Source organism: Malaclemys terrapin, chromosome 2 (genome assembly GCF_027887155.1).
Source record: "Malaclemys terrapin pileata isolate rMalTer1 chromosome 2, rMalTer1.hap1, whole genome shotgun sequence".
NCBI classification, from domain to species: domain Eukaryota; kingdom Metazoa; phylum Chordata; order Testudines; family Emydidae; genus Malaclemys; species Malaclemys terrapin.
The window spans coordinates 24,385,935-24,413,699 of NC_071506.1; the positions used below are offsets into that span (position 1 = coordinate 24,385,935).

General features: G+C 43.7%; 1 protein-coding gene across 5 annotated transcripts in view; it reads right to left on the bottom strand.

Moving 5' to 3' along the window:
* DEPTOR (DEP domain containing MTOR interacting protein) overlaps positions 1-27,765 on the bottom strand; it is a 119,661-nt gene that overhangs the window by 73,001 nt on the left and 18,895 nt on the right. For 4 of the 5 annotated variants that reach the window (XM_054018025.1, XM_054018027.1, XM_054018023.1 and 1 more), the window contains 2 exons: positions 7,141-7,319; positions 3,689-3,812 (listed from right to left, as the gene is read on the bottom strand). In XM_054018025.1, the coding sequence (XP_053874000.1) occupies positions 3,689-3,812; positions 7,141-7,319 (303 nt within the window). Of the gene's footprint in view, positions 1-3,688; positions 3,813-7,140; positions 7,320-26,895; positions 27,036-27,765 lie in introns of all 5 variants that reach the window. The other variant, XM_054018024.1, reaches the window with a different exon arrangement.

Consider the following 27,765-nt stretch of genomic DNA (forward strand, 5'->3'; position numbering starts at 1 on the left):
CTGTATTCACCATCAACAGGGTCTGTGTACTGTTTTGTTTGCAAACTTTTTGCATATAAACCTTCAACATCCCAGTTTGCTGCAGATGGATTTAGTGATTGGCAGAATACTGTTTTAATTGAACAACATGAAAATAGCACTACTCACAGAGATTCAATGTTGACATATTTAAATCGAAGACAGGGCTTTGGATTGACACAAAAATTGGAAGAACAAATTAAAGGGGAGCGTGAATACTGGCAACATGTCTCGCAGCGTGTTATAGCTGTTATTCAAACATTAGCTGAATGTGGTCTGCCTTTCCGGGGATCAAATGGCACATTTGGATCATTGCAGAATGGAAATTTCTTGGGATTGTTGGAGCTTGTGGCTCAGTTTGTCCCATTTTTAGCAGGCCCTATCTCCAAATATGGGAATGCTGGCAAAGGTAACCCATTATACTTATCCAAGATAATATGTGATGAACTCATTGGTCTAATGAGTGACAAAGTTTGTTTAGCTATTGTGGATGAAATAAGTACTGCTGGGTACTTCAGTTTTTCTGTTGACTCTACACCTGATCTTTCACATATTGAGCAGTTGAGTATTGTACTAAGATATGTGTCTCCCACAGATGGAAAACCAGTTGAATGATTTATAACATTCCTCAATTTGAAAAGCCACACTGGTGAAGAAATGGCAAATCAAGTACTGCATTATCTGTGCCAAGTCTGCAAAATAGATTTCTCAAAGTGCAGAGGTCAAGCTTATGACAACACTGCCAACATGTCAGGGCATTATCAAGGATTGCAGAAGAGGCTTTTAGAAAGAACAAATATGCCATATTCATACCATGTGCTGCACACTCTCTCAATCTTGTTGGCTGCAGTGCTGTTGATTGTTGTCCGGTGGCAGTAAGGTTTTTCTCAACAGTCCAGTTACTTTATACATTTTTCTCTGCCTCAACACACCGATGGGCAGTTCTTAAAACATATTTGGGCAATGAGCATGTGTTGAAATCTCTTTCTAATACTCGCTGGGAGGCACATGCAGTGGCAACAAGTGCAATTCTGGAGTCCTACTCAAAGATTGTGGATGCTTTAGAAAGTATAGCTGAAGACCAATCACAAAGGGAAGAAACTATACGAGAGGCAGAAAACATTGCAAACAAGATGCAAGAACTAGAATTTGTATTCATGTTGACCATGTGGAATGAAATTTTACAACACTTTTACCACACAAGTCAAGCTCTCCAAGAAAAAGAATTGGATCTGAAAACATGTGCAGACCTCTGTCAATCATTAGCAGACCACTTACACACTTGGAGAAATGATTTTGAAAGATTTGAAGACATATCAAAAGATATCTTGCTTGATACTAACTACAAAGAAGCCCAGTCCCGCAAGCGAATCAGGAAAAAACAAGCAAATGATAGCAGTGCAACAGAAACAGCATTGCATCCTAGAGACAAATTTCGCGTATTTACTTACTACACTATAATTGATACACTTGAAGCTCATATGAAGAGGAGAGGTGAAGTGTACAAAGAAATATCAAGTAGATTTTCTTTTCTAAATGATATGAACTTATCTGACGAACAATATTCACAAGGTTCCCAAAAGCTAGTTGACTCATACCCTGTTGATTTGAACATGAATCTCTGTGGAGAAGTACGGCAGTTCCACTGTTATATGCGCGCAAAGTTTAATGAAACAGGAAAAATGAAATTCAGTCACATTGATCTTCATGACACAATACTGAAAGACGGAATACAATGTGAATTTCCAAATGTAGAGCTCGCACTTCATATTTTTCTAACATTGATGATTACTAACTGCTCCGCAGAACGCTCTTTTTCTCAGCTGAAACGAATAAAAAACCCTCAGAGAACAACAATGTGTCAGGACAGACTTGATTCACTTTCCCTATTGTGTATGGAAGCGGACATGCTTCATCGAGTCAGCTTCGATGAACTTATCCAGAATTTTGCAATTAGAAAATCTAGAAAGAAGCTATTTTAATTTCAGCATATATGTAAGTTTTGTGTCATTTCGAAAAATAAAATTTTATTTTACGGTATAATATTGTTTTTATTTTGAATTACATATGGGGGGGGGGCACCATAATCTTTTCAGTGCTTAGGGCCTCTCAAGATCTTAAACCGGCACTGCATGTACCTATGAAGTGTCTCCATGTCTCCTGTCTTACCTCTGGCTCGCAGCTGACACAGAGACAGTACTGCCCTGACCCGCCACACCCTCCCCAGTTCCCTGGTGGCTTTGCCTCTCTCCTGACCAAGTTCCTAGTCACACTTCACCTCTCATATCTTTAAGGTTTCTGTCCATTTACAATGTTAGCTGCTGTCACAAACTGCTACTCAGCATGCACTGCTCCGGAGGACGACTGCTCTGATACAAACTGTAGGGCAAGTAAGTGCTTCAGAGGAGTTGCCAGCTACTCTCCCTGCTGCATGGCAGTAAAGTTAACCTCCTACTGAGGATTTGGCAGGTTCTCCCATCCTTGTTGATCCTTTGCCTTTCCCTTTGGGTGCTTCCCACTACTCCTCCACTGCCCTCTTCCTCTGCAGGCCAAGCAGAAGGAGGGACAGCTATTTGGAGATTCTTTAGCCCCTTGGGCACGTAAGTACAGCTGGAGTTGCTGGAATGGGGTTTATGCTAATGGAGTTTTTGTTCTTGCCTTTAATAGCTTTCTCTGTATGAACTTTTCATTTAAAACTTTATTGTAGCAGGGAAACAATACTGATGCAACACAAAGTGAACACAAAAACAACAAGGAGTCCGGTGGCACCTTAAAGACTAACAGATCTATTTGGGCATAAGCTTTCTTAAGAAGTGAGGTTTTTTACCCACGAAAGCTTATGCCCAAATAAATCTGTTAGTCTTTAAGGTGCCACCGGACTCCTTTTTGGTTTTGTAGATAGAGACCAACATGGCTACCCCCTGATAAAGTGAACACAGTGGCTCACATGGCTGCTTACGCTTGTTCCTTAAAGGTATCTAGGCCCCTAACTCTTATTGCAATTGAGAGCCTAAATACTTCTGAGGATCTGGGCCTTGCTGCCCTAGGTAATCACATGTACACTGCCTGACTGCTGGAGTCAGTCTGGAATAATACTTCAAGCATCTGAATAAATAAATTGTCTGTTCACACTTTCACCCAGTCAATGACAACATTTTATTCATTCTGCCTGAAACTACCATGTTACAACCCCCTGTGCCTTGAATGAATTAAATTAATTCTACAGTGGACAATCTGGTTAAACTTCTCAGTTACTTGACCCAAGGAATCCAGTGGGATATCCAGAATCTCAGTGTAACCATCTGTTTCAACTCTTAATTAAACGTTCTGGACGGTTTTTGTAACTCGTTTTAATATAATCTTTCTTCTGTGGAAATAATGGAGGCTGACTCAGTGAAGATTAGTTTTTCTTGTTAACTAAAATTAGGTCTACTATTAAGGCCACAATCTGACAGTTTTAAGTCCCAGGTTTACACTTTTAAATGCCAAATCAGCCATTATTTATTATGTGCTAGTGTGCAAAGGCTCCAGTAAGAATCGGAGCCTCATCATATTGGGGACTATTCAAGCATTTACAATTCAAGACAGGAGGACTTGCAATCTAATGTGAAACAAGATGCTACAAGGAAGCTAATACAGTCAACATGCTATGGTTTTGCATACAACATACTTTTCATATAGCCTCTGTCCTCTCATGAACACCTTCACCTCGTTATCCAGTGGCAATGTTCCATCATCTTTCCTAAAGCGGTAGAAAAGTTTGACATCCTTGAATTCCTTATGCTCATCACAAACTGAAACATAAAATAAGTGACATCAGAAATGATCAGACTTCTGTTAGAGACCTAACACAATCAGAACAAGATACCAATCATCACTAGTGAACTTAAAAACAGAATAGGCATATGCAGAGCATAGTCCTGCCTCCTCCGCCCCAAAATTGTTTATTGTACAAATATGTCCCCACACATAAAAGGCTGAGTGGTATCTTTTGGAATCCAAACTTTTAGATAATTATCCAAATAGAATCTCTAATCTTTTGGAGCCTGCCAGCCATTCATTTCAATGGATGCTGCAATATCAATGCATAGCGAAAGACACCTATCTGGCAAAACCTTGTGATTTTGCACCCTCAGCAAGTTCGCGGATGACACTAAACTGTGCGGAGAGGTAGATATGCTGGAGGGTAGGGATAGGGTCAGAGTGACCTAGACAAACTGGAGGATTGAGCCAAAAGAATCTGATGAGGTTCAACAAGGACAAGTGCAGAGTCCTTCACTTAGGTCAGAAGAATCCCATGCACTGCTACAGGCTGGGGACCAACTGGCTAAGCAGCAGTTCTGCAGAAAAGGACCTGGGGATTACAATGGATGAGAAGCTGGATATGAGTCAGCACTGTGCCCTTGTTGCCAAGAAGGCTAACGGAATATTGGGCTGCATTAGTAGGAGCACTGCCAGCAGATCGAGGGAAGTGATTATTCCCCTTTATTCGGCACTAGTGAGGCCACATCTGAAGTATCGCGTCCAGTTTTGGCCCCCCACTACAGAAAGGATGTGGACAAATTGGAGAGAGTCCAGCGGAGGGCAACAAAAATGATCAGGGGCCTGGGGCACATGACTTACGAGGAGAGGCTGAGGGAACTGGACTTGTTTTGTCTGCAGAAGAGAAGAGCGAGGGGGGATTTGATAGCAGCTTTCAACTACCTAAAGGCGGGTTCCAAAGAGGATGGAGTTCGGCTGTTCTCAGTGGTGGCAGATGACAGAACAAGGAGCAATGGTCTCAAGTTGCAGTGGGAGAGGTCTAGGTTGATATTAGGAAACACTGTTTCACTGGGAGGGTGGTGAAGCACTGGAATGAGTTACCTAGGGAAGTTGTGGAATCTCCATTTGTAGAGGTTTTTAAGGCCCAACTTGACATAGCACTGGCTGGGACGATTTAGTTGGTGTTGGTCCTGCTTCTTACCAAAGGGTTGGACTAGATACCTCCTGAGGTCTCTTCCAACCCTAATCTTCTATGATTCTATGATTAAATCAGGTGTCTCCTAAAAACCTGAATCAGTAATTTCAGGATTGGCTAACAATGACTGTCACTTGCATTAATCCAGGCCTGGATCAAGCTAACCTTACACTTGTTGCAAAGACACATAATAAGGTCTAAGATTCACTGTATAATCTTCCTTCTCCACTTCTCAAATTGCTCTGCCATGCCAGCTGGGGAGTCAGAGAGGCAATGGGGAATGTATTGAGAGCTAGGAAACATTTTTAGGGGAACAGTTGATGAAAGTCTTGTTAAATTGGAGAGGGTGGACTGAAATGAGCTCCAGCTAAGACAGAGATAAAGTGGGGGACAGTCCAATCAAACTGTTATCACCACAGAGCTCTCAGTCAGCATGCACAGACTCATACTCCACCCCATATGGCACTAGTGCATGAGCATTAAACATTACATTACCGTTTTAACTTACTACTGGTGGCATAAGAGGCCCCTATAGAACCTGGCTTACTAGGCTATCTGAACTTGTCCTACATCAGAGCATGCTTGAAACAGTTGCATTAACTTTGAAGCCAATGAATGAAAATCCTTGAAAATAGCAATTTTGTACTTAATATTTTTAACATTTTTTTTGTCAAGAACTCCTGCCATTGCTTGTTGACTCACCTAGCTGGAAGGAGCGGGCTGGGATTATGTTCTGAGGTGGAAAACATTTTAAAGTTTTATTAAAGATTTAAACAAACTTTCACATATAAAGTTTCCATTGCTCAATTAAATTAAGTTACTCTGACTTCCATGTAAACTATTCACTGACATTTCTTCAATAGAGGATAAAGCAACTGGCATTTGGAGCCCCTATAATTACTTTGTATCTGTTCTTTAATTATCTACCTCAATTCCCAGGTTCCATAAAGACACAGAATTTTAATTTCTGAATCAAGCAGAATGTGTAGTAGTGGCACACATTTCATCTGCATACTTATCCCATTAATTAAGGTATTGTTTATGCATTGCTGACAGTTGCAGCAGTGCTTGCACACTTACAGGTGTCTCTGGAGAAAGTCAACTTGTCAATTACAAAAGTTCCTCTAATCCCTGTTATAAAGAGATGGGAAAATTGCAATTTCATATGTTGACCTTTTAACTGGACAACACTGTGCACTTGAAACAAAGGTACCACTGACTTGTACATTGTAGTCATTTTGCACCTATACTTCACACAGGTGTAAAATGAGTATATAAACATTATTATTGTGATTTGATAGTGGTTTGTGTCCACATTTCACAAATAATGCATGTAACTTCCAATACATCATTATTCTAGAACTGAAGCCACAGGGTCACCATGATACAGAACAAGAGAAAAGGTACAGAACAGCTTCAGTTTATAAAGAAAGGATGTTACATTTAACATGTCTCACTACAGTCACTTCATTCACTAAAGGAGAAATCCTCCCCTCCAGCAGCCCCAAGTCCAGGTAGTTAGATGTTAGCATATAGAGGAGTTCTTACAGACAACAGAATCCCTGTCTGCTGCAGGAAAGTATGAGGTGCAGCCGCTCTTTAGCCACTAAGGCAACAGTGTTGTCTGAAGCAACTACATCCCACTTTACAGAGGGAGATGGACAATGGACCTGAGTAGTCATGGCTCTGCAGGCTGCACCCTTACATCTCTATTAGTGACCCTGTACACTGGCATATATGGGAGTCCCCATGGAGCAGAGATATGCAGGGCACAGGGTGTAAGGACCCTCTTTTCCATGAGAATGCCCAAACCCTGCCTCACTCACATAGAGCAGAATAATCAGGGGCCTTCTTCAACTGCAGAAGCAGGGTCAGGAGTTACCAGGGCCGGCTCCAGGCACCAGCAGAGCAAGCACGTGCCTGGGGCGGCACATGCTAAGGGGCGGCATTCCATCCATTCTTGGGGCGGCAGAGTCTGAGCAGCGGGTTTTTGGTTTTTTTTTTTGGTGCACTTTGACAGTTCGGGCAGCAGCAGTCTGAGTGGTTTTTTTTTTTTTGCTTGGGGCGGCAAAAATGGTAGAGCCGGCCCTGGGAGTTACCCTTGATTGCATCACAGTTATCAAGAAAGAAATGAAAATAATTGTGGCTGTTGCTGTTTCACTCACCATGATGGATAATGCTGCGATCCAATAATTTCTGCACAAGTTTAATCGCTGTCTCTCTGTCTGAGGCCTCTTTGCGATCAATCAGCCAGTCAATCAATTCTTTGGCAACAAAACAGTTTGGATATGTCTTGAGATGATGCCTTCGATCTTTAATTACCTTTTCTTCATGCAGTCTGAGCCTGTGGGGCAAATCACATTATTAATAACCTTTGCAGAGAATCTATATAACCAGAGGAGGAAAGGACTCCTTCATATGTAACATGTTAGTGTCTGACTGCCACACAATTCACATACACCCCAATAAATGTTATGCCTAATTATAAAAAGTTATAGTGGCAAGTCTGTTGAAAGGCAGAGAATACAAACACAAATTGGCAACTGACCATTTTCATTTTCAGCTGGGGAAAGAAAGAAAGAAAAGCAGAAAAGAAACAATATCAAAGATCATTTTAAACCCAGCATATGGAGAATTTTCAGTTCCAGTGGAAAACAAACAGGAGGAGAAGCAGATGTAATTCTCAGTATAATCTGCTAAACACATGAACGCATGCCCTAGTGTGTCAATAAAATTAAATGTTAACACTTTGGCATGAGCTGAGACGAATTCTCGCACATTACCTTTAATATGCTTGATATTATTGTATTATTTTGGGAAAGCTCACTGCCAAAGATTCGTTAACCCCACTCGGTGGACTCAGCTGCAGTTTCTTTGTGGTGCCGTTTTTTTAACTTCCACTGGTTATGGAGCTACATTTTCTCAAAGCTACATACTAGGTACGGGGCTTGCCATTTAGGCCTGGTCTACACTACGACTTTAATTCGGATTTATCAGCTTTAATTCGAATTAACCCTGCAACCGTCCACACAACGACGCTATTTATTTCGATGTAAAGGGCCCTTTAAATCGATTTCTGTACTCCACCCCGAAGAGCGGAGTAGCGCCAAAATCGATTTTAACATTTCGAATTAGGGATAGTGTGGCCGCAATTCGATGGTATTGGCCTCCGGGAGCTATCCCACAGTGCATCATTGTGACCGCTCTGGACAGCAATCTAAACTCGGATGCACTGGCCAGGTAGACAGGAAAAGCCCCGCGAACATTTGAATTTCATTTCCTGTTTGCCCAGCGTGGAGAGCACAGGTGACCACAGATAGCTCATCAGCACAGGTAACCATGCAGGCTGATAATCGAAAAAGAGCACCAGCATGGACCGTGAGGGAGGTACTGGATCTGATCGCTGTATGGGGAGAGGATTCAGTGCTTGCAGAACTTCGTTCTAAAAGACGAAATGCAAAAACTTTTGAAAAAATCTCCAAGGGCATGATGGAGAGAGGCCACAATAGGGACTCTGAGCAGTGCCGCGTGAAGGTCAAGGAGCTCAGACAAGCCTATCAAAAAACAAAGGAGGCAAACGGTCGCTCCGGGTCAGAGCCGCGGACATGCCGCTTCTACGCCGAGCTGCATGCAATTCTAGGGGGGGCTGCCACCACTACCCCACCTGTGATCGTGGATTCTGGGTCGGGGATAGTCTCATCAGTGACGCCTGAGGATTCTGCCGATGGGGGAGAGGAGGAGGAGGAGGATGAGGATGAGCTTGCAGAGAGCACACAGCACTCCGTTCTCCCCAACAGCCAGGATCTTTTTCTCACCCTGACTGAAGTACCCTCCCAAGCCAGTACCCAAGACTCTGACCCCATGGAAGGGACCTCAGGTGAGTTTACCTTTTAAAATATAAAACTTGTTTTAAAAGCAAACGTTTTTTAATGATTACTTTGCCTGACTTTGCATTCGCGGTCAGTTCAGCTACTGGAAAAGTCTGTTAACGTGTCTGGGGATGGAGCGGAAATCCTCCAGGGACATCTCCATGAAGCTCTCCTGGAGGTACTCTGAAAGCCTTGCCAGAAGGTTTCTGGGCAGTTTATCCTTATTCCCTCCTCCATGGTAGGACACTTGACCACGCCATGCTTGCAGCAAGTAATCTGGAATCATTGCCTGACAAAGCCTGGCAGCGTATGGTCCCGGTGTTTGCTGGCATTCAAGCAACATCCGTTCTTTATCTTGGTGTGTAATCCTCAGGAGAGTGATATCACTCCTGGTAACCTGGTTGAAATATGGGAACTTAATTAAGGGGACAGAGGTGGCCGTTCCTACTGGGCTGTTTGCCTGTGGTGGAAAATAAATCCTTCCCTGCAGTTAGCCAAGCGCAGATGGGAAATTGGGCCTGAGTTTTTCACGTTTGGCTAGCAGGGATCTTCCCTGTTACCAGCCACGCGGTGGGGGGAGGGGTACCGTGATCATCCCAGAGAATTCATGGCGGGAGGGGGGCGGCGGCGGGGGGGGTGGTTAGTTTGGTGCCTGCAGGGATCTTCCCTGATACCAGCCACGCGGTGGGGGGGAGGGGTACAGCGATCATCCCAGAGAATTCATGGCGAGAGGGGCGGGTGGTTAGTTTGTTTTCTGGTGCTGCTGAATGTTAACAGAAAAACCGCAGCACTCTACAGGCTATGCTTGGTATGTGGGAAAGGAGGGCGCAGAAGCTGTAAGACAATGGCTTACCATGGCCGCATGCAAGCCGAATTCTGTTGCCCAGACCTGTGATCTCTAGCAGCAAAGCCACAGGCACTCAGCATTAAGAGGCAAAATGCGACCTTGCACAGAAATCACATGTGCTATGTAATGTGAATAGTGTTGGTCACCGTGAAAGAGTATAAGCATTGTTCTGCAAAATGTAGCTTTTTAAACAATTCTCTCTTTTTTCCCCTCCCTACAGCAGCTGCAAATTCCTCAAGCCTCCCTCCTCCATCCCGAAGGTTATCACAGATAAGGCGTCGTAAGAAGAGAACGCGAGACGAGATGTTTTCTGAAATTATGGAATCCAGCCGCAGTGACAGAGCTCATCTGAATGAGTGGAAGGAAACAGTTTCAAAGTATAGGAAAGAAGCCAGTGAACGTGAGGACAGGAGGGACCAACGTGAGGACATGAGGGACCAACGTGAGGACAGGAGGGACCAACGTGAGGAGAGGAGAGACGCTCGAGATGAGAGGTGGCGGCAGGAAGACCAGAGGAGGCAGGATGCAACGCTGGGGCTGCTGCGTGAGCAAACAGACATGCTCCGGCGTCTGGTGGAGCTTCAGGAACGGCTGCTGGAAAACAGACTGCCGCTTCAGCCCCTGTTCCACCCTCCCCCCTCCCCATGTTCCGTATCCTCCTCACCCAGACGTGTAAGAACGCGGGGGGGGAAGCTCCGTACACCTTCCCATTCCACCCCAGTAGACAGCCCAAGCAAAAGGCTGTCATTTTTTTAACCTTTTCTTTGTGGCTTTTTCCTTCCCAGCAATCCTCCTCCCAAATACCACCCGGGTTCCCTCCCTCTTTTTCTAATCTATTAATAAAGAATAAATGATTTTTAAATGATAGTGACTTTATTTGGTTTGAAAGAAAGCTGGGGGAAGGGGGAGGGTGGGTTCCTTACAGAAAATCAGTCAATAAAGGGGGCGGGTTTTCATGAAGGAGAAACAAACAGATATTTCACACTGTAGCCTGGCCAGTCATGAAACTGGTTTTTAAAGCTTCTCTGATGCACAGCGCTTCCTGGTGTGCTCTTCTAATCGCCCTGGTGTCTGGCTACGCGTAATCAGCAGCCGGGCGATTTGCCTCAGCCTCCCACCCCGCCATAAAGGTCTCCCCCTTACTTTCACAGAGATTGTGGAGCACACAGCAAGCAGAAATAACAATGGGGAGATTTCTTTGGCTGAGGTCAGAGCGAGTCAATAATGATCGCCAGCGACCTTTTAAACGGCCAAATGCACATTCTACCACCATTCTGCACTTGCTTAGCCTGTAGTTAAACAGCTCCTGACTCCTGTCCAGGCTGCCTGTGTATGGCTTCATAAGCCATGGCATTAAGGGGTAGGCTGGGTCCCCAAGAATAACTATTGGCATTTCAACATCCCCAACGGTTATTTTCTGGTCCGGAAAGTAAGTCCCTTGCTGCAGCCCTTTAAACAGAGTAGTGTTCCTGAAGACGCGAGCGTCATGAACCCTTCCCGCCCAGCCCGCGTTGATGTTGGTGAAACGTCCCTTGTGATCCACAAGTGCTTGCAGCACCATTGAAAAGTACCCCTTGCAGTTTATGTACTCGGTGGCTTGGTGCTCCGGTGCCAAGATAGGGATATGGGTTCCGTCTATCGCCCCACCACAGTTAGGGAATCCCATTGCAGCAAAACCATCCACTATAGCCTTCACATTTCCCAGAGTCACTAACTTTCGTAGCAGCACCTGAGTGATTGCTTTGGCTACTTGCATCACAGCAGCCCCCACAGTAGATTTGCCCACTCCAAATTGATTCCCGACTGACCGGTAGCTGTCTGGCGTTGCAAGCTTCCACAGGGCTATCGCCACGCGCTTCTCAACTGTGAGGGCTGCTCTCATCTTGGTATTCTGTCGTTTCAGGGCAGGGGACAGCAAGTCACAAAGTTCCATGAAAGTGCCCTTACGCATGCGAAAGTTCCGCAGCCACTGGGAATCGTCCCAGACCTGCAACACTATGCGGTCCCACCAGTCTGTGCTTGTTTCCCTTGCCCAGAATCGGCGTTCCATGGATAGAATCTGCCCCATTAACAACATGATCTCCAAAGCACCGGGGCCCGTGGTTTCACAGAATTCTGTATCCGTGTCCGTGTCCATGTCCATGTCAATGTCCTCATCATGCTTGTCGCTGCGCTGCCGCCACCGCTGCCTCCTCGCCTCGTTTTTCTGGTCCTGGCTGAGCATAAACTCCACGAGAACGCGCGAGGTGTTTACAATATTCATGACTGCTGTCTTGAGCTCAGCGGGCTTCATGCTTGCCGTGGTATAGAGTCTGCAGTGTTCACCCACCCAGGAAAAAAGGCGCGAAAATGGTTGTCTGCCGTCCGTTGCTTTCATGCAGGGAGGGAGGGAGGGAGGAGGTGAGGCTGTACCCAGAACCACCTGCGACGATGTTTTTTGTCCCATCAGGCACTGGGATCTTAACCCACAATCCCAATGGGCGCGGGAGACTGCGGGAACTATGGGATAGCTATGGGATAGCTACCCACAGTGCAACGGTGCAGAAATCGACGCTAGCCCCGGTACTTGGACGCACACCACCGAATTAATGTGCTTAGTGTGGCCGCATTCATTTCGACTTTATACAACCTGTTTTTCAAATCCGAATTATATAAATTCGGATTAATCCGGTAGTGTAGACATACCCTTAGAAGTCAGCATCTAGACCGTTTCCACACAACACGGTCTAACACACAGCAGCTACTTTCTTTTCTATGGGACACTGATCTCAGCAACTGGCAATGGAGGAACTTCAGTATCAGAGCTGTGACAGCTGCAAAATCCCGCCCACCATTTTGAAAGCAAACCCAGCAATTGCTTCTTACACATTTCGTATGGGTGGCAAAAAGCCCATGTGGGAGTATCTGGACTGACCACAGAAAGTAGAGGTTTTTAAGATCAGTAGCTTTATGATTAGTCATTTTCCCAAATTATCGTAACTGATCATTATTTTATATTTATCTATTTTATTTATTACAGAACAACAGGCAGAGATTTTGTAGCAGTTAACTGCATTTTTATTTATTACGTTTCACTTTTAATGAATAATTTTACTGACTACTGAATTTTTTATAGTGCCATTTATCCATAACAAATATGAAGAAAGCACAAGAACCATTCTATAGAGCACATCACGGTGGGGGGGGGGGGAGAGAGAAGAGGAAATCTTGAGCTCCTATTGCAAAGACTTACACACATATGTAACTTTATGTGCTATGAGTGAAATTCTGGTTCCACTGAAATCAATGGACGTGTTGCCATTTACTTTGATGGCGCCAAAATTTCACCCTAGGAATAGTCCCATTGACTTCAGTGGGGCTCTGGGCAGGCACAGAGGGGCTGTCCTCAGGAAACAAGTAGCCTAAAAAGGTAGAACAGTTTAAAGTACTGCCGCATGTACAAATCAATGCTATATGAACAACAGTTATTCCTGACTAACTAATCTAGTCTAAAATATTTATATGGCCCCCAGTATAGCAGGACATCACAACCTTTAACCTATTTATCCTCAAAATGCCCCTGGGAGCTAGGGCAGAGCTATTATCCCTATTTACAGATGGAAACTGAGGCACAGAGAGACTAGGTGACTTGTCTAAGGTCACACAGGAAGTCTGTGGCCAAGTAGGGAATTGAACCTGGGTCGCCAGAGTAGGGCCCTAACCACTAGTACATCCTTCCTCTCAGTGTGATATTAGTATGCCCTAGCATCACACTATTTCCTTTTGAAACCCACAAAAGGCAAGTAAGTCAGCTGAGGATGTTATTGATGCCATTACTGGGTCACAGACAAGACTTAAATAAGCCTTTTACCTAAAACCATCCACAAATAGTAATGTAGCAACTTTTCTGATTTGCAGTATTTATCCTCAAACTAGATTGCTCCCCCTCCCCCAACTACATAGTATGGATTAAAAGGCAACTTTACAAACACTATCAAAATGAATACTTTTAAGTTAAAAACAACATACAAATCAAAGTAGCGTATTTATAACAAAACCCACTGACAGTAAATACAGTAAGCTACAATATGTCTTTGCTTACAGCTATGATACTTTCCAGCTGCACAGTAACAACTGTCATCTTGCTTTGAAGAAAAAGCCTGCACTTTATATTTAAAGACCCTGGAATTATCAATGTTCTTTGTCCATTTTGTAAGCTACATAGTCATCTGAAAGTACAATACTGAAACAGCATCAATATATCTATATATACAGAGTGGGTTTGATCACCCTTTCACTTCTATTGATATCAAAGTAAATGAACGAAGTTACGCCGGCATAAAAGGAGAATCAGGATCTGACAATTCTTTGCACCTACATAAGGTCTGATATGAATTAAAAGGGCACTAGTATCAAGGTTGGTACAGTGTTCCCCAAGCAAGAGTCAGCATTTACCCACAAGTATCAAATGGGAATGGGAAATAACTGTTATTCCAGACATCACATTATGTGACAAGTGTCTCAAACCTCTCTTTCCCAAGGAGGGGGTGGGGAAATTATTTGTACTACTTCTGGGCCTAACTGGCTTGCGGTGTGACACCAGAAAGGGAACCCAACCCGCCTGCATAGCAATGTATAGCACTACCATTAAGCCACAGAGTAGCTAGCCCACTACTCTAAACCTCCTATATGCTCCTAACTGAATAGAACAAAATAAAGACATTTAAAAAAAGACCTAGTGTTAATCATTATGTATAAGCCCTATATACATTTACTGCATCTATTTTTAATTACACAGAGCAGATGTTTGGACTCTGGCATTGAAACTGCTTCAGTGTTCAGCCCTGTGGATCAAGAACACAAGCATGGTTTCTCTAGCTAAGTAGCTATAAAAAGAATTGCTCAAGACCTACTTAGCAACAGGTTTGATTCACAAAGCAAAGCTCACTCATCAAACTTAATGAAGGTGGGGGAATCTTGATTCCAGAGGCCTTTGAAGAGTGATCTAAGAGTCGCGTACGGTCTAGCCACTGATACTTTGCAACTCGACTGTAACTACCACAAGAAACCAGCCTTCCTCATAGTATTAGAGTATCACACAAATGTAATTCCTCACATTACTCAAGATGGCATTAAGGACATTTTGTACTGGGGGCCACATTCTGCCCTATTTGAAGAAAAAAGTGAGAGCATTTCCTCAGATCTCTGAAACTAACAGGACAGTAAAAAGCATATACTATAGTCAGCCCTTTGAAATTCACATCTGTATGCATTTATCATAGTCAAGCTTCCAGCAAATATACACTGTATTTAACATTTACATATTTGCACGTATAGGTCTTTGCTTGCACATTTGTCTGTTTTATGCTAATCCAGAACAATCTGTCATTTCCTTACCAGGCAAAACATGGACTGGCAGAGCAACCATAATTAGCAATACTTAAAGGAAAAACTGAACTTTTAGGTTGAGAAACCAAAAACTAGACACTAACTCCCTGGGAAGAAACCACTCCTAGTAGCATTTGTCCATTAAGTTTTCTATTAGGGAAATTGTCCATTCTGAGGTTGTCACAGTTCAGGGAAACTGCACCTGTATTCCCCCCTCACCCCCACCATGATCCCCCAAGGGCACCTACTCTAGGCTCCCGACTCTCCAGCTGTCAGCTCTCTTGGGCAGAAAACTGCGTCTCTCTCCCTCCTGACCAGGGTTTTTCCAGATGCACAGCTCCCTGACTATACAGTAATATCCCCAGCAAGCCAGAGTGCTTAAAAGGCCAGCACCTGCAATTTGCCTCCTCTCCAGAGACTATGAATTACAATTCATCATAGAGCTCTTTCTAAAAAAGCACATTTATTCTTAAGGTGAAAGGATTACAGAGAAAGCATATTAAAAACAATAAAAGAACCTACATGCATGCTAAAAAGCCTACCAGAAGTCATTCATCAATCTTATGAGGCTCCTTCCAACCCTTCCACAAGGATTGGAGCACTCCCCCACCCCCTTGAACAGAAGGTCCTGTCTGTACGCTGTATCAGAAAGAAGGCTCTGAGTCAGTTTAAACCCAGGCTATTTATCCAAAAGTCATAGAAACATAGAAGTTTAGAGTTGGAAGAGATCTCAGGAGGACATCTAGTCCAATCCCCTGCTCAAAGCAGGACCAACACCAACTAAATCATCCCAACCAAGGCTTTATCAAGCCAGGCCTTAAAAACCTCTAAGGATGGAGATTCCACCACCTCCCTAGCTAACTCATTCCAGTGCTTCACCACCCTCCTAGTCAAATAGTTTTTCCTAATATCCAACCTAGACCTCCCCCACTGCAACTTGAGATGATTGCTTCTTGTTCTGTCATCTGGCACCACTGAGAACAGCCAAGCTCCATCCTCTTTGGAACCCGCCTTCAGGTAGTTGAAGGCTGCTATCAAATCCCACCTCACTCTTCTCTTCTGCAGACAAAACAAGCCCAGTTCCCTCAGCCTCTCCTCATAAGTCATGTGCTCCAGCCCCATATTACTTCCGTTGCCCTCCGCTGGACTCTCTCCAATTTGTCCACATCCTTTCTGTAGTGGGGGCCCAAAACTGGACACAATACTCCAGATGTGGCCTCACCAGTGCCGAATAGAGAGGAATAATCACTTCCCTTGATATTTTGGCAATGCTCCTACCAATGCAGTCCAAGGGCACACTGTTGACTCATATCCAGCTTCTCATCCACTGTAATCCCCAGGTCCTTTTTTGCAGAACTACCGCTTAGCCAGTCGGTCCCCAGCCTGTAGCAGTGCATGGGATTCTTCCATCCTAAATGCAGGACTCTGCACTTGTCCTTGTTGAACCTCATCAGATTCTTTTGGCCCAATCCTCCAGTTTGTCTAGGTCACTCTGGACCCTATCCCTACCCTCCATTGTATCTACCTCTCCCCCAGCTCTGTGTGGAAAGTCCTTCCTTTGTCTGCCAGTCTCTGGAGAATCTAGTTTGAACTAGCATATGTGAGCATCCCCAGGAAGCGGTACCTTTTGGGGGTAGGGAGGAGCACACCACTTTTCTGATTTGCCTTAATCCCCACCCACTGTTTTTAGTTCCTGGAGGAGCTGTGGTAGCCCTCCCCCATGGAGTCGAACACAGTCATACATAAAACATTCATTTAAAACAGTGGACCCCAAAGATACTGAATAGGATTGCAACGGCTGTCACATCTCCCCCCCTAGAGAGGCTACATTTAATCCCAGACCACAATAATACATAAACAATACAATAAGGTCTTTCAAGGATATTGCAGGAAAATTGCCATATATGTCGCACAGGTTTCTTTCACCTTTCTTTGAAACAACTGGTAAGGAGGCTGATTGGTCCTCCAGCACTTCCCATGTTGTCAGTGTAGCACTTCCTACATAGTCACTACACTTATCCCAGCAAAGCTCTGGCATTGTACAATTTGGTTCCGATATGCTTATTTCAGACAAAAGCATACGAGGAAGTTTTGTATCATTCTGACCCCACTTCATTTTCACCAGATCAGGCCTCTTTTGCAGACATCCCATCACATAGCGTAAGACCTGTGTGTGGCCGTAGAACTGCAAACTTTTTAAACAGCAAAAACCCCAGTGAATGAACAGTTTAATTAGTAAGAGACTGAGCAGTATTAATTATTTCCTAGTGTTCACCAATGTGCTAGCTAGGAGCTTCACAGAAACTGCACAGAAAACAGGTTCCTGCCCCAAAAGAGCTTAAAATCTACTGACCCAGACCTGCAAACACTTACTGCTTTGTGTAGTGCTTACTACAGTGAATAGTCTCATTGGTTTCTGTGTGACTACTCATGTTAGCAAGTGTTTGTAGGATGAGATTCAAAAGATGGACTTGGCAGAAAAGTGAGGACACAAGGAGGGGAAGGGATTATTCATTATTCATCATTTAACTCTTTATATGCTTTTGTAAACTTAAAATTGGCACCATATAACACCACGTCTTCCTTAGAAATTAACAGATAAATACTGGGTGGATCAGGTTTGCTCTGGGATTGCACCAGCTTCTCCTGTCATAAAACCCACTGCAGGTTTCAGAGTGCTAGAACGTCTGCCAAGCAAAGAGGCTGCACTGGAGTAAAGCAGGGTCAAAACCTCTTTTCTGCCAGGGATGGCTGGGTTTTGGGAACAAAGCTGCCCAAATAGTGGGAAGTGCCAGACAAGAAGAGAAGAGGGTGTAGCAAGGGCAGCCAGAGACACTGGTTCAGCACCCTCCCTCAATGACTCCTAAACAGCAGTGCCAGTAGGGCGGTACGGTACACCTTACCTGCAAGGTATTTATAGCTGGTATGGTGTACCAGAAAGACATAGGAGGAGCAGAACGTGGGGCTGAGTGGCCTCAGGCCGGCAGCTCCTCCAGTGCATCTGTACCGACCCCAGACCTTCCACGTAGGGTCTCCTCCATCTCTACAGCAGCCCCGCCGGAGGACAGGGCTGGGGGCGGTACAGCCACGCTGGCGGAGCTGCAAACATTCTGCTCCTTTCCTGGAAGAGCCCTGAACCACAGAGCTCTCCCGGGAACTGCAACGGGGAAAGGAGCAGAACATGGGGCCACTGGGCGGCCCCACGCTGGCAGCTCCTCCGGCACCGCTGTACCACCCCCAGCCTTGTCCCCCACCCCCAGCCCTGTTCTCTGGCAGGGCTGCTGTACAGGTGAAGGAGACCCTGCATAAAAGGGCTGGGGTGGTAGAGCCACGCCGGAGGAGCTGCTGGCCTGAGGTCACCCAGCAGCCCCACATTCTGCTCCTTTCACCGCTGCAGTTCTGAAGTCTCCAGTGCAGTAGGAGGAGGACAGAGCCCCTCTTTCCCCCCTCCTGCCCCCGGTAAGGGGGCTGGATCATGGGGAGGGGACGGGGAGAGCATGAGGGTCCCAGGCTGGGGGTGGGGAAGGGAGGAGTCACGTGGAAGGTCATGTGAGGAGGTTACATGCCTCCCATTAGCTGCTGCCCCCCTCATACTGGTAAGAAATGGATTCCACTTGCACCACTGCTCCTAAAGAGCCCCAGTGAAAGACAAAACTGCCCCTCTCCAGATAGAAGCAATACATAAATATTATAGTTTTAGTCTATTTAAACCCTTACTCTCCCTCTCTCTTCCCAGCCAAAAAAATGTCGGTCAGTGAAAATATAAACATTGCACATAGAGGCCTAGGTGAAGGTATTCTGGAAATGCAATGCTTATCGCCTAGAACAAGCATTTCCACACAGGCCTGCCAATTCTCAGCAACTAACCACTGACACTTTCCAGCTACGTGTTCGTCTTTCTATTTATGCCTCAGCTATGAGACTATGTAGTTCTGATACCCGATATTCATAGCAGCTAGAACAGTCTTGAAACCAGTGGGTTACACTAGAAACTGGACGAAGATATTTCTGGTAGTATGTGTGGCAGGGAGGAAATTCTGTCCCCTGAAATAAACATTTTAAAGGTTGTCTTTAAAGCACCTTCTGAAATCAGTTCCGCTCATCATGCCTGTCTCTAATTTATGTAGGTAGCCATGTCGGCAATGTGGGAAGAAGGTGCCACGATACAGAGCCAACCTTAGAGGGACTTTAAATAAGTGGCCTCAGGGGACACTAAAAAGGAAAAGACATTCATGTCTCCTACCAAAAAAGCTGCAACGTACCAATGCTTCTGTGACCTTAAATCAGTCACTGGTGTAGGGTGACCAGAAGTCCCGATTTTATAGGGACAGTCCTGATTTGGGGGTCTTTTTCTTATATAGGCTACTACTACCCCCTACCCCCGTCCCGATTTTTCACATTTGCTGTCTGGTCACCCTACACTGGTGTGGTCTGTTTTGGGGCGGGGGGTGGCCTTTTGGGGGAGGGGTGGAAATTAGTAAATTCTTTAAGTTTAGAAGATAACTAAGCCTTGATCCTCCAACTGACTGTGCACAATCACACCCACATGGTGCCCTACTGACTCCAACAGACTCAGTGCAGGCTCAGCGCCCAATCAATACGCAGTTCCGAGCCTAGACTTGGAATCACACAGTTTTCTCCTCGAGATGCGCTCAGACTAGAGCCACAAATTCAGTCTCACAGATTCGAATCTGAGCACCGCCACAAAGTAAGGAGATTTGGACCTGGGGTTTTCATTTGAGCCATTATGAAGCTAGCTAGAGGCCACTTACAAAATCTGGATCCTGAGCCAGGTTTGGATTTTGAAGATTTCCAAGGTAACAGAGCTGATTAATTTGGGCCCAATCTCTGCTTTTTACTTATGACAGTCGAGCATAATGTTAACCCGCAAGGCTGACCTATTAAACAACTAAAGTAACTAAGTCTTCATATAACTTTTATACCTGCTATCTAGACGTCCTGGGCCTGGGTAGGCACTGCATAGGGCTTGGTGCTGTAAGGGGAATGAGTGCGCTTGGCTTCCACTAGAGTCAATGGGCCTGTTTCTCCACTGCCTTTCACTGTGCACAGTCATTTGCACCTGTGCAAAGTGAGCATAAGATGCCATCAAATCAGAATTATAGTGTTGATCCCTCTTTTCCACAAGTGTAAATGACCAACCACACAAGGGACAAGGCAGTAGAGAATCAGACCCAGTCAAATTAACATCGCTGAGCAGCTGGTAGGAGGTGCTCAACACTTGCATGATCAGACAGAGTTACATTTCTAGTTATTTTCTCTTGCTTGCGATCCTTCCATGTCAGTGAAGCTAATGATCTCCCTGCCTACCACTATGCCAGTACATTTTCATCATTTTCTTAAATAAAATTTATGCTGAAAACTCAACCATCTCCAACTTGGTATTGGGCACCGTAGCCTAGTCTCGTTGGGGCACAAGAAGTTATAATACTGGCTTTTACAGAGTGGGCCACATAGGAACCACAAAATGCAGGCAATTTTTTTTTAACCTACCCCTTGTCAGAAGGAAAATGGAAGCTCACCTGCCTAACTCCTCTTTTTTTGTGTGTGTGTGTTAGTGAAAGTTATCAGGTGATGGCAGAAATCACCTGAAGTTCCCTTCCATTATTCACAAACCAGGTTCGTCAGATGGTAGTACCTAGTCAGTTGAAGCCCCACTGAAACTTGCTTGTGGATGGATAAAGGAAGAGACCTACACATGGTTCCTATGGTCCCCTGATAACTTTCACTAGCACCACACTAAAAAAAAAAAAGGGAATTTTTATATATATATGAGAGTTGAGCTAGGTGCAATAATGCATCTGGATCAAGGCCAGGATCACACTGCCACATGGATCCCTGGACAGGATTGATAAATTGTTTCGTTGAGGCCAAGGCTGTCTTTGTTTATGTCTCATGCAACACTGAGCAGCTCATTCTTGGTGCTTAATAAATAGTATTTATGGAAATTAAGCTCTGGCTTGCAGTTGCAAGCAGAGATATTTTAGAAGTCAGACCAATCAGGAAGCAGGGAAGTCTGGTGTATTTTGTCAGACAACAGCCAGCTCTTCAGAGCATTTTTACAGCTATTCTGTGTCAGGTGTTGTCATAACTATAAAGGGAAGGGTAACAGCTCTCCTGTGTACAGTACTATAAAATCCCTCCTGGCCAGAGACTCCAAAATCCTTTTCCCTGTAAAGAGTTAAGAAGCTCAGGTAACCTGGCTGACATCTGACCCAAAGGACCAATAAGGGGACAAGATACTTTCAAATCTTGGGGGGGGGGAGGGGTGAAGGCTTTTGTTTGTGCTCTTTGTTTGGGAAGTTGTTCATTCTTGGGACTGAGAGGGACCAGACATCAATCCACGTTCTCCAAATCTTTCTGAACAAGTCTCTCATATTTCAAACTTGTAAGTAAACAGCTAGGCAAGGCGTGTTAGTTTATCTTTGTTTTCTCAACTTGTAAATGTACCTTTTACTAGAGTGTTTATCTCTGTTTGCTGTACTTTGAACCTAAGGCTAGAGGGAGGTCCTCTGACCTCTAAGTTTGATTACCCTGTAAAGTTATTTTCCATCCTGATTTTACAGAGATGATGTTTACCTTTTTCTTTAATTAAAAGCCTTCTTTTTAAGAACCTGATTGATTTTTCCTTGTTTTTAGATCCAAGGGGGTTGGATCTTGATCCACCAGGAGTTGGTGGGAGGAAGGAGGGGGATGGTTAATTTCTCCTTGTTTTAAGATCCAAGGGGTTTGGATCTGTATTCACCAGGGAATTGGTGGAGGTCTCTCAAGGCTACCCAGGGAAGGGAATTAGCTTTGGGATGGTGGCAGCAGACCAGATCTAAGCTGGTAGTTAAGCTTAGAAGTTTCATGCAGACCCCCACATTTGTACCCTAAAGTTCAAAGTGGGGAAGCAGCCTTGACAGGTGTGCTAAGAGAAAAAAATATTCTTTGTCACTCAGGCTACGTCCTCACTACAGGGGGCGGAGGGGGTGTCGATTTAAGATATGCAAATTCAGCTACATGAATAGCGTAGCTGAATTCGACGTATCGGAGCCGACTTACCCCGCTGTGAGGATGGCGGCAAATCGACCTCCGCGGCTCCCCCGTCGACGGCGCTTACTCCTACCTCTGCTGGTGGAGTACAAGCGTCGATTCGGGGATCAATTGTCGCGTCCCGACGAGACGCGATAATTCGATCCCCGAGAGATCGATTTCTACCCGCCGATTCAGGCTGGTAGTGTAGACGTAGCCTCAGTCACTCTTCGCCTCAAAGAGCTGAAGTCATTGGCTGGTTACAAATTAAGAATTCTGTTAAGAATTACTGCTGAAAAAAGAAAAGATAAGCCACAGAAAGTGTGTCTTTCTAGTCCAGCGTATGAAAAGAAGCAGAGATTCAGATGAAGACTACAAGGGCCTGATTCCCCACTCCGTTACACCAATTTTATTCTGGTGTAACTTCACTGATTTTATTAAACTGATATAACAGAGTAGATAATCAAATTCAGTTCAACCAGCTCAGGGCAGAGTCTGCCCTGGTGTAACACCAACAAATTCAACTAAGTTACACTTGGAATGAATTTGGCCCCTTCTTAACAAAAACATGGACAAGATATTTAGGCCCTGATCCAGCAAAGCATTTAAGCACACACTGAACTTCTAGCACAGAAGTAGGTCAGTTGAAGTCAATGGGACTACCTTGTCTCTTTCACCAACAAAAGTTGGTCCAATAAAAGGAAAAGTCTTGTAATTTTAAAATGCACACCTAAAAAAAATAGGGAGCAATCTTATTCACAGACTTTTCTATGACGTTCTTCACCACAGTATCCGGGCACCTCACACACACAGATGGATTTAGTGTAATACCACTGCTGTGATAGAGGGAAACTGAGGCACAGATGGATTTAGGGGCTAGACCTCTCCCCCGGACTTAGGAAGCCCATGAAAGGGCAAGGTACAATTGAATTCCCTGCACCTAAGAGAGTGGTTTTGTCTCTGGTGCCTTCCCCTGCTTTCACATCTTCCTCATCAACATGGCTTTTCCTGTTGCCTCACATACAAATGCATCTCCCATTGTGTTCTGGCTTTCCCAATACTTGATTTACATCAGAGAGATAGGTGGGGGAGGTACTATCTTTTATTAGACCAACTTCTGTTGGTGAAAGAGACATGCTTTCGAGCTTACACAGAGCTCTTCTTTGGAAACTGGAAACATACTCAGACTGCTACAGAGAAATACTAGAGGTGGAACAGATTTTTTAGCATAAGTAGTTAACACATATTTCAAGTGGACCTTGAATGGTCCCTTGAAATCTGTAACTACTTATGCTAAACATTCTGTTCCACCTCTTGTATTTCTCTGTAGCATTCTGTATAAGCTCAAAAGCTTGTTTCTCTCACAAACAGAAGTTGGTCCAATAAAAGATATTACCTCACCCACTTTGTCTCTCTAATATCTTGGGTCTGACATGGCTGCAACAACACTGCATACATCAGAGACGTAGGCAGACTGGCAAATCAACATTCCTTTGTCTTGAACAAACTTGTTAATCAACTGTGCCTGGTTACATGGTTTAAACATTTTTAGTATAGAAATATAACAATTTAACTATCAACCATACATACAACGTGCAAAGCTTATAATAACCAGTTTAATATAAGCTTTCATTTGATACCTCCCACAACATTATTCATAGGTAAATACTATGACAGCAATGTGATAGGTGTAATGAGTTTGTCAGGCCTGATAGCAGTTCACTACTCTGTGTCAGCAGCTAATGGGCCTCTATGTCACAGGGTCCATTCCCACATCAGCCAGTTGGGAAGAGGGTGAGTGTGTATATGCTACATTCCTGAAGGGTGAGTAGCAAGCTGTGTATTCCCTCAGGCAGCGGGAGAAAGGAGTGGATGGAAGGTGTCTCCTCCCACTGTCTCTCTGTGGAGAGGTGCAGCTCCACACTACCCCTAAAGCAGGGCTGTGTTGAAAAGGCACAATCTAGCCCTAAGTGATTTGCCCAAAGTTCCATAGGAAAACTGGTGTAGAACTGGGATTAGAATCCCTATCAGGTCATAATTGCAAGACCATCCTTCCTCTTTAAATACACTTCTGTCGGAGCAAGAGGTAAACAATAAAAAGACCACTGCTAGGACTTGCTCCTGGGCAGAAAATGAATGATGGAAGAAGTAGCCAGATCTTCAAAAGCATGTTATCTAATTTGTGGAAATGTTTTTTCTCCCACCCAGTTTCAAGGACTGTAACAACAGTCAAAAGATATTCATATTACAACAGTAGTTAAGACTAGATTATTTTATGTCAGATTTACCTCTATACCCAGGCAGAACTCTATTTCATGTTTCATGACCTTCTCATAAATAAACTATGGAAATGCAACTTAGATGGAGCTACTATAAGGTGGGTGCATAACTGGTTGGAAAACCATTCCTAGAGAGTAGTTATCGGTGGTTCACAGTCATGCTGGAAGGGCATAACGAATGGGGTCCCGCAGGGATCAGTTCTGGGTCTGGTTCTGTTCAATATCTTCATCAATGATTTAGATAATGGCATACAGAGTACACCTATGAAGTTTGCAGGTGGTACCAAACTGGGAGGGTTTGCAAGTGCTTTGGAGGATAGGATTATAATTCAAAACGATCTGGACAAACTGGAAAAATGGTCTGAAGTAAATAGGATGAAATTCAATACGGACAAATGCAAAGTACTCCACTTAGGAAGGAACAATCAGTTGCACACATACAAAATGGGAAATGACTGCCTACGAAGGAGTACTGTGGAAAGGGATCTGGGGGTCATAGTGAACCACAAGCTAAATATGAGTCAACAGTGTGACACTGTTGCAAAAAAAGCAAACATCATTCTGGGATGGATTAGCAGGAGTGTTGTATGCAAGACACGAGAAGTAATTCTTCCGCTCTTCTCCATGCTGATTAGGCCTCAACTGTAGTATTGTGTCCAATTCTGGTCGCCACTTTTCAGGAAAAATTGGACAAATTGGAGAAAGTCCAGCGAAGAGCAACAAAAATGATTAAAGGTCTAGAAAACATGACCTATGAGGGAAGATTGAAAATATTGGTTTGTTTAGTCTGGAAAAGAGAAGACAGAGGGGACATGATAACAGTTTTCAAGTAAATAAAAAGTTGTTACAAGAAGGGAGAAAAATTGTTCTTATCCTCTGAGGACAGGACAAGAAGCAATAGGCTTAAATTGCAGCAAGGGAGGCTTAGGTTGGACATTAGGAAAAACTTCCTAACTGTCAGGGTGGTTAAGCACTGGAATAAATTGCCTAGAGAGGTTGTGGAATCTCCATCATTGGAGATTTTTAAGAGCAGGTTAGACAAACACCTGTCAGGGATGGTCTAGATAATACTTAGTCCTGCCATGAGTGCAGGGGACTGGACTAGATGACCTCTCAATGTCCTTTCCAGTCCTATGATTCTATGTTAGCAAACTACTTTATTATACAATGAGTATTTTTGTTTAGCAGAAACATTTAATCACTACCTGACAGACAGGAGTACTAGTAATAAAAATAATTATTTGATGTACTACAGATAGCAATTAGGACTTTATAGGTTTTATATGAGAAACTATAATTTGAGGTTTTCTACTCTCATAACAGTACAAATGATTCTTTTAAAAAAGCGTTAGTAAAATGGTAGAGATATCTTAAAATGATGGTATGTACAATATTCTTACAGCAGGTCACATGTTGCAACAAAGCCATCTATTGACGGTGCATCGTATTTTTGTTTGCAACTGACATTCTAGATGAAATAGTTATATTTTCCATGTTTAATTTGGCTGCAGTTATTAGATTTTATATTAATTTCAGAGGATACTGTTAAAGATGTAAAGCAAAGAAATTACCTACCAGGACAACTATTCTATATTAAAATACTTGTATGGGACAGATAATGTCGAGTGCCTCTTGCAATATGCAAAGCAATCTCACCTCTCATAGACTTTTACACCTTGCATGGTTGGATCTTATGTGTCTAAACTTTAAAAAGAATGTTGCAAAACTGGAGGCCTCTCAAAGAAGAGCCAGAAGAATGATCTAAGGTCTAGAATACATTCCTGGCTGTCATAGACCTAAAGACCCCCATTTAGTTAGTTTAGCAAATTGGTGACTTGATCACAGTCTTCAAGTACTTCCACAGAGAAAAGATCTCTTATTTTAGGGAGATCTTGAAGTGATCATATCCAATGGCTGAAAGTTAAACTTAGGGGAAACAAGTCAAACTGAAAATATGATGCAACTTTTTAAGCAGTGAGGGTAATCAGCCATTGGAACTGATTACCAAGGAAAGTGGCTCACACATCACCACGTTGAACTAAATTGACATGTGGAGTAGAGTGCTATTTAATGGGGGTATAAATATTGGAATCTGGCCTTTGAAAGCTTTACATCCAGACTGGATACCTTTCTATAAGCTATGCTGCATGTCCTCCTTCAAGTTATTGGGCTTGGTAGTGTCCTTACAGTAGGGAAGAAAAAATCCTTCCATTGCATGATTTACTGGGTGAAATTCTCTGACCTGTGGTATGCAGGGCTCAGACTAAATAATCACAATGGTCCTTCTAGCCTTAAAATCTGAGCATTAATATGCATAAATGCCATCTCTTCCCACCTTAGCTCATATGCATAGCCACTTATTTTGCATGACGACTGAAAATTTGTTTTTAATTATTCCTGCAGCAGATTTTGACCTGAATTATTAACATAAAGGTTGGTGCTGATTGGACGTCTAACATAGTGAATGCCAATGAAAATGAGGTAGGATCAGAGGCTAAAATAGAGAAAGAACAAGTTAAAAATTACTTAGACAAATTAGACGTCTTCAAGTCACCAGGGCCTGATGAAATACATCCTAGAATACTCAAGGAGCTGATTGAGGAGATATCTGAGCCATTAGCGATTTGGTCTGAAAAGTCATGGAAGATGGCAGAGATTCCAGAAGACTGAAAAAGGACAAATATAGTGCCAATCAGCTTAACTTCTGTACCCAGAAAAATAATGGAGCAAATAACTAAGCAATCAATTTGCAAACATCTAGAAGATAATAAGGTGATACGTAACAGCCAGCATGGATTTGTCAGGAAAAAATCATGTCAAACCAACCTGATAGCTTTCTTTGACAGGGTAACAAGACTTGCGGATAGGGGGGAAGCGGTAGACATGGTATATCTTGACTTTAGTAAAGCTTGATACGATCTTGCATGACCTTCTCATAAACAAACTAGGGAAATGCAACCCAGATGGAGCTACTATAAGGTGGGTGCATAACCGGTTGGAAAACTGCTCCCAGAGAGTAGTTATCAGTGATTCACAGTCATGCTGGAAGGGCATAATGAGTGGGGTCCAAGAGGGATCAGTTCTGGGTGTGGCCCTATTCAATATCTTCATCAATGATTTAGATAATGGCATAGAGAGTACACCTATAAAGTGCTTTGGATAGGATTATAATTCAAAATGATCTGGACAAACTGGAGAAATGGTCTGAAGTAAATAGGATGAAATCCTCAATAGGACAAAGCAAAGTACTCCACTTAGGAAGGAACAATCAGTTGCACACATACAAAATGGGAAATGACTGCCAGAAAGGAATACTGTGGAAAGGGCTCTGAGAGTCATAGTGGACCACAAGCTAAATATGAGTCAACAATGTAACACTGTTGCAAAAAAAAGTGA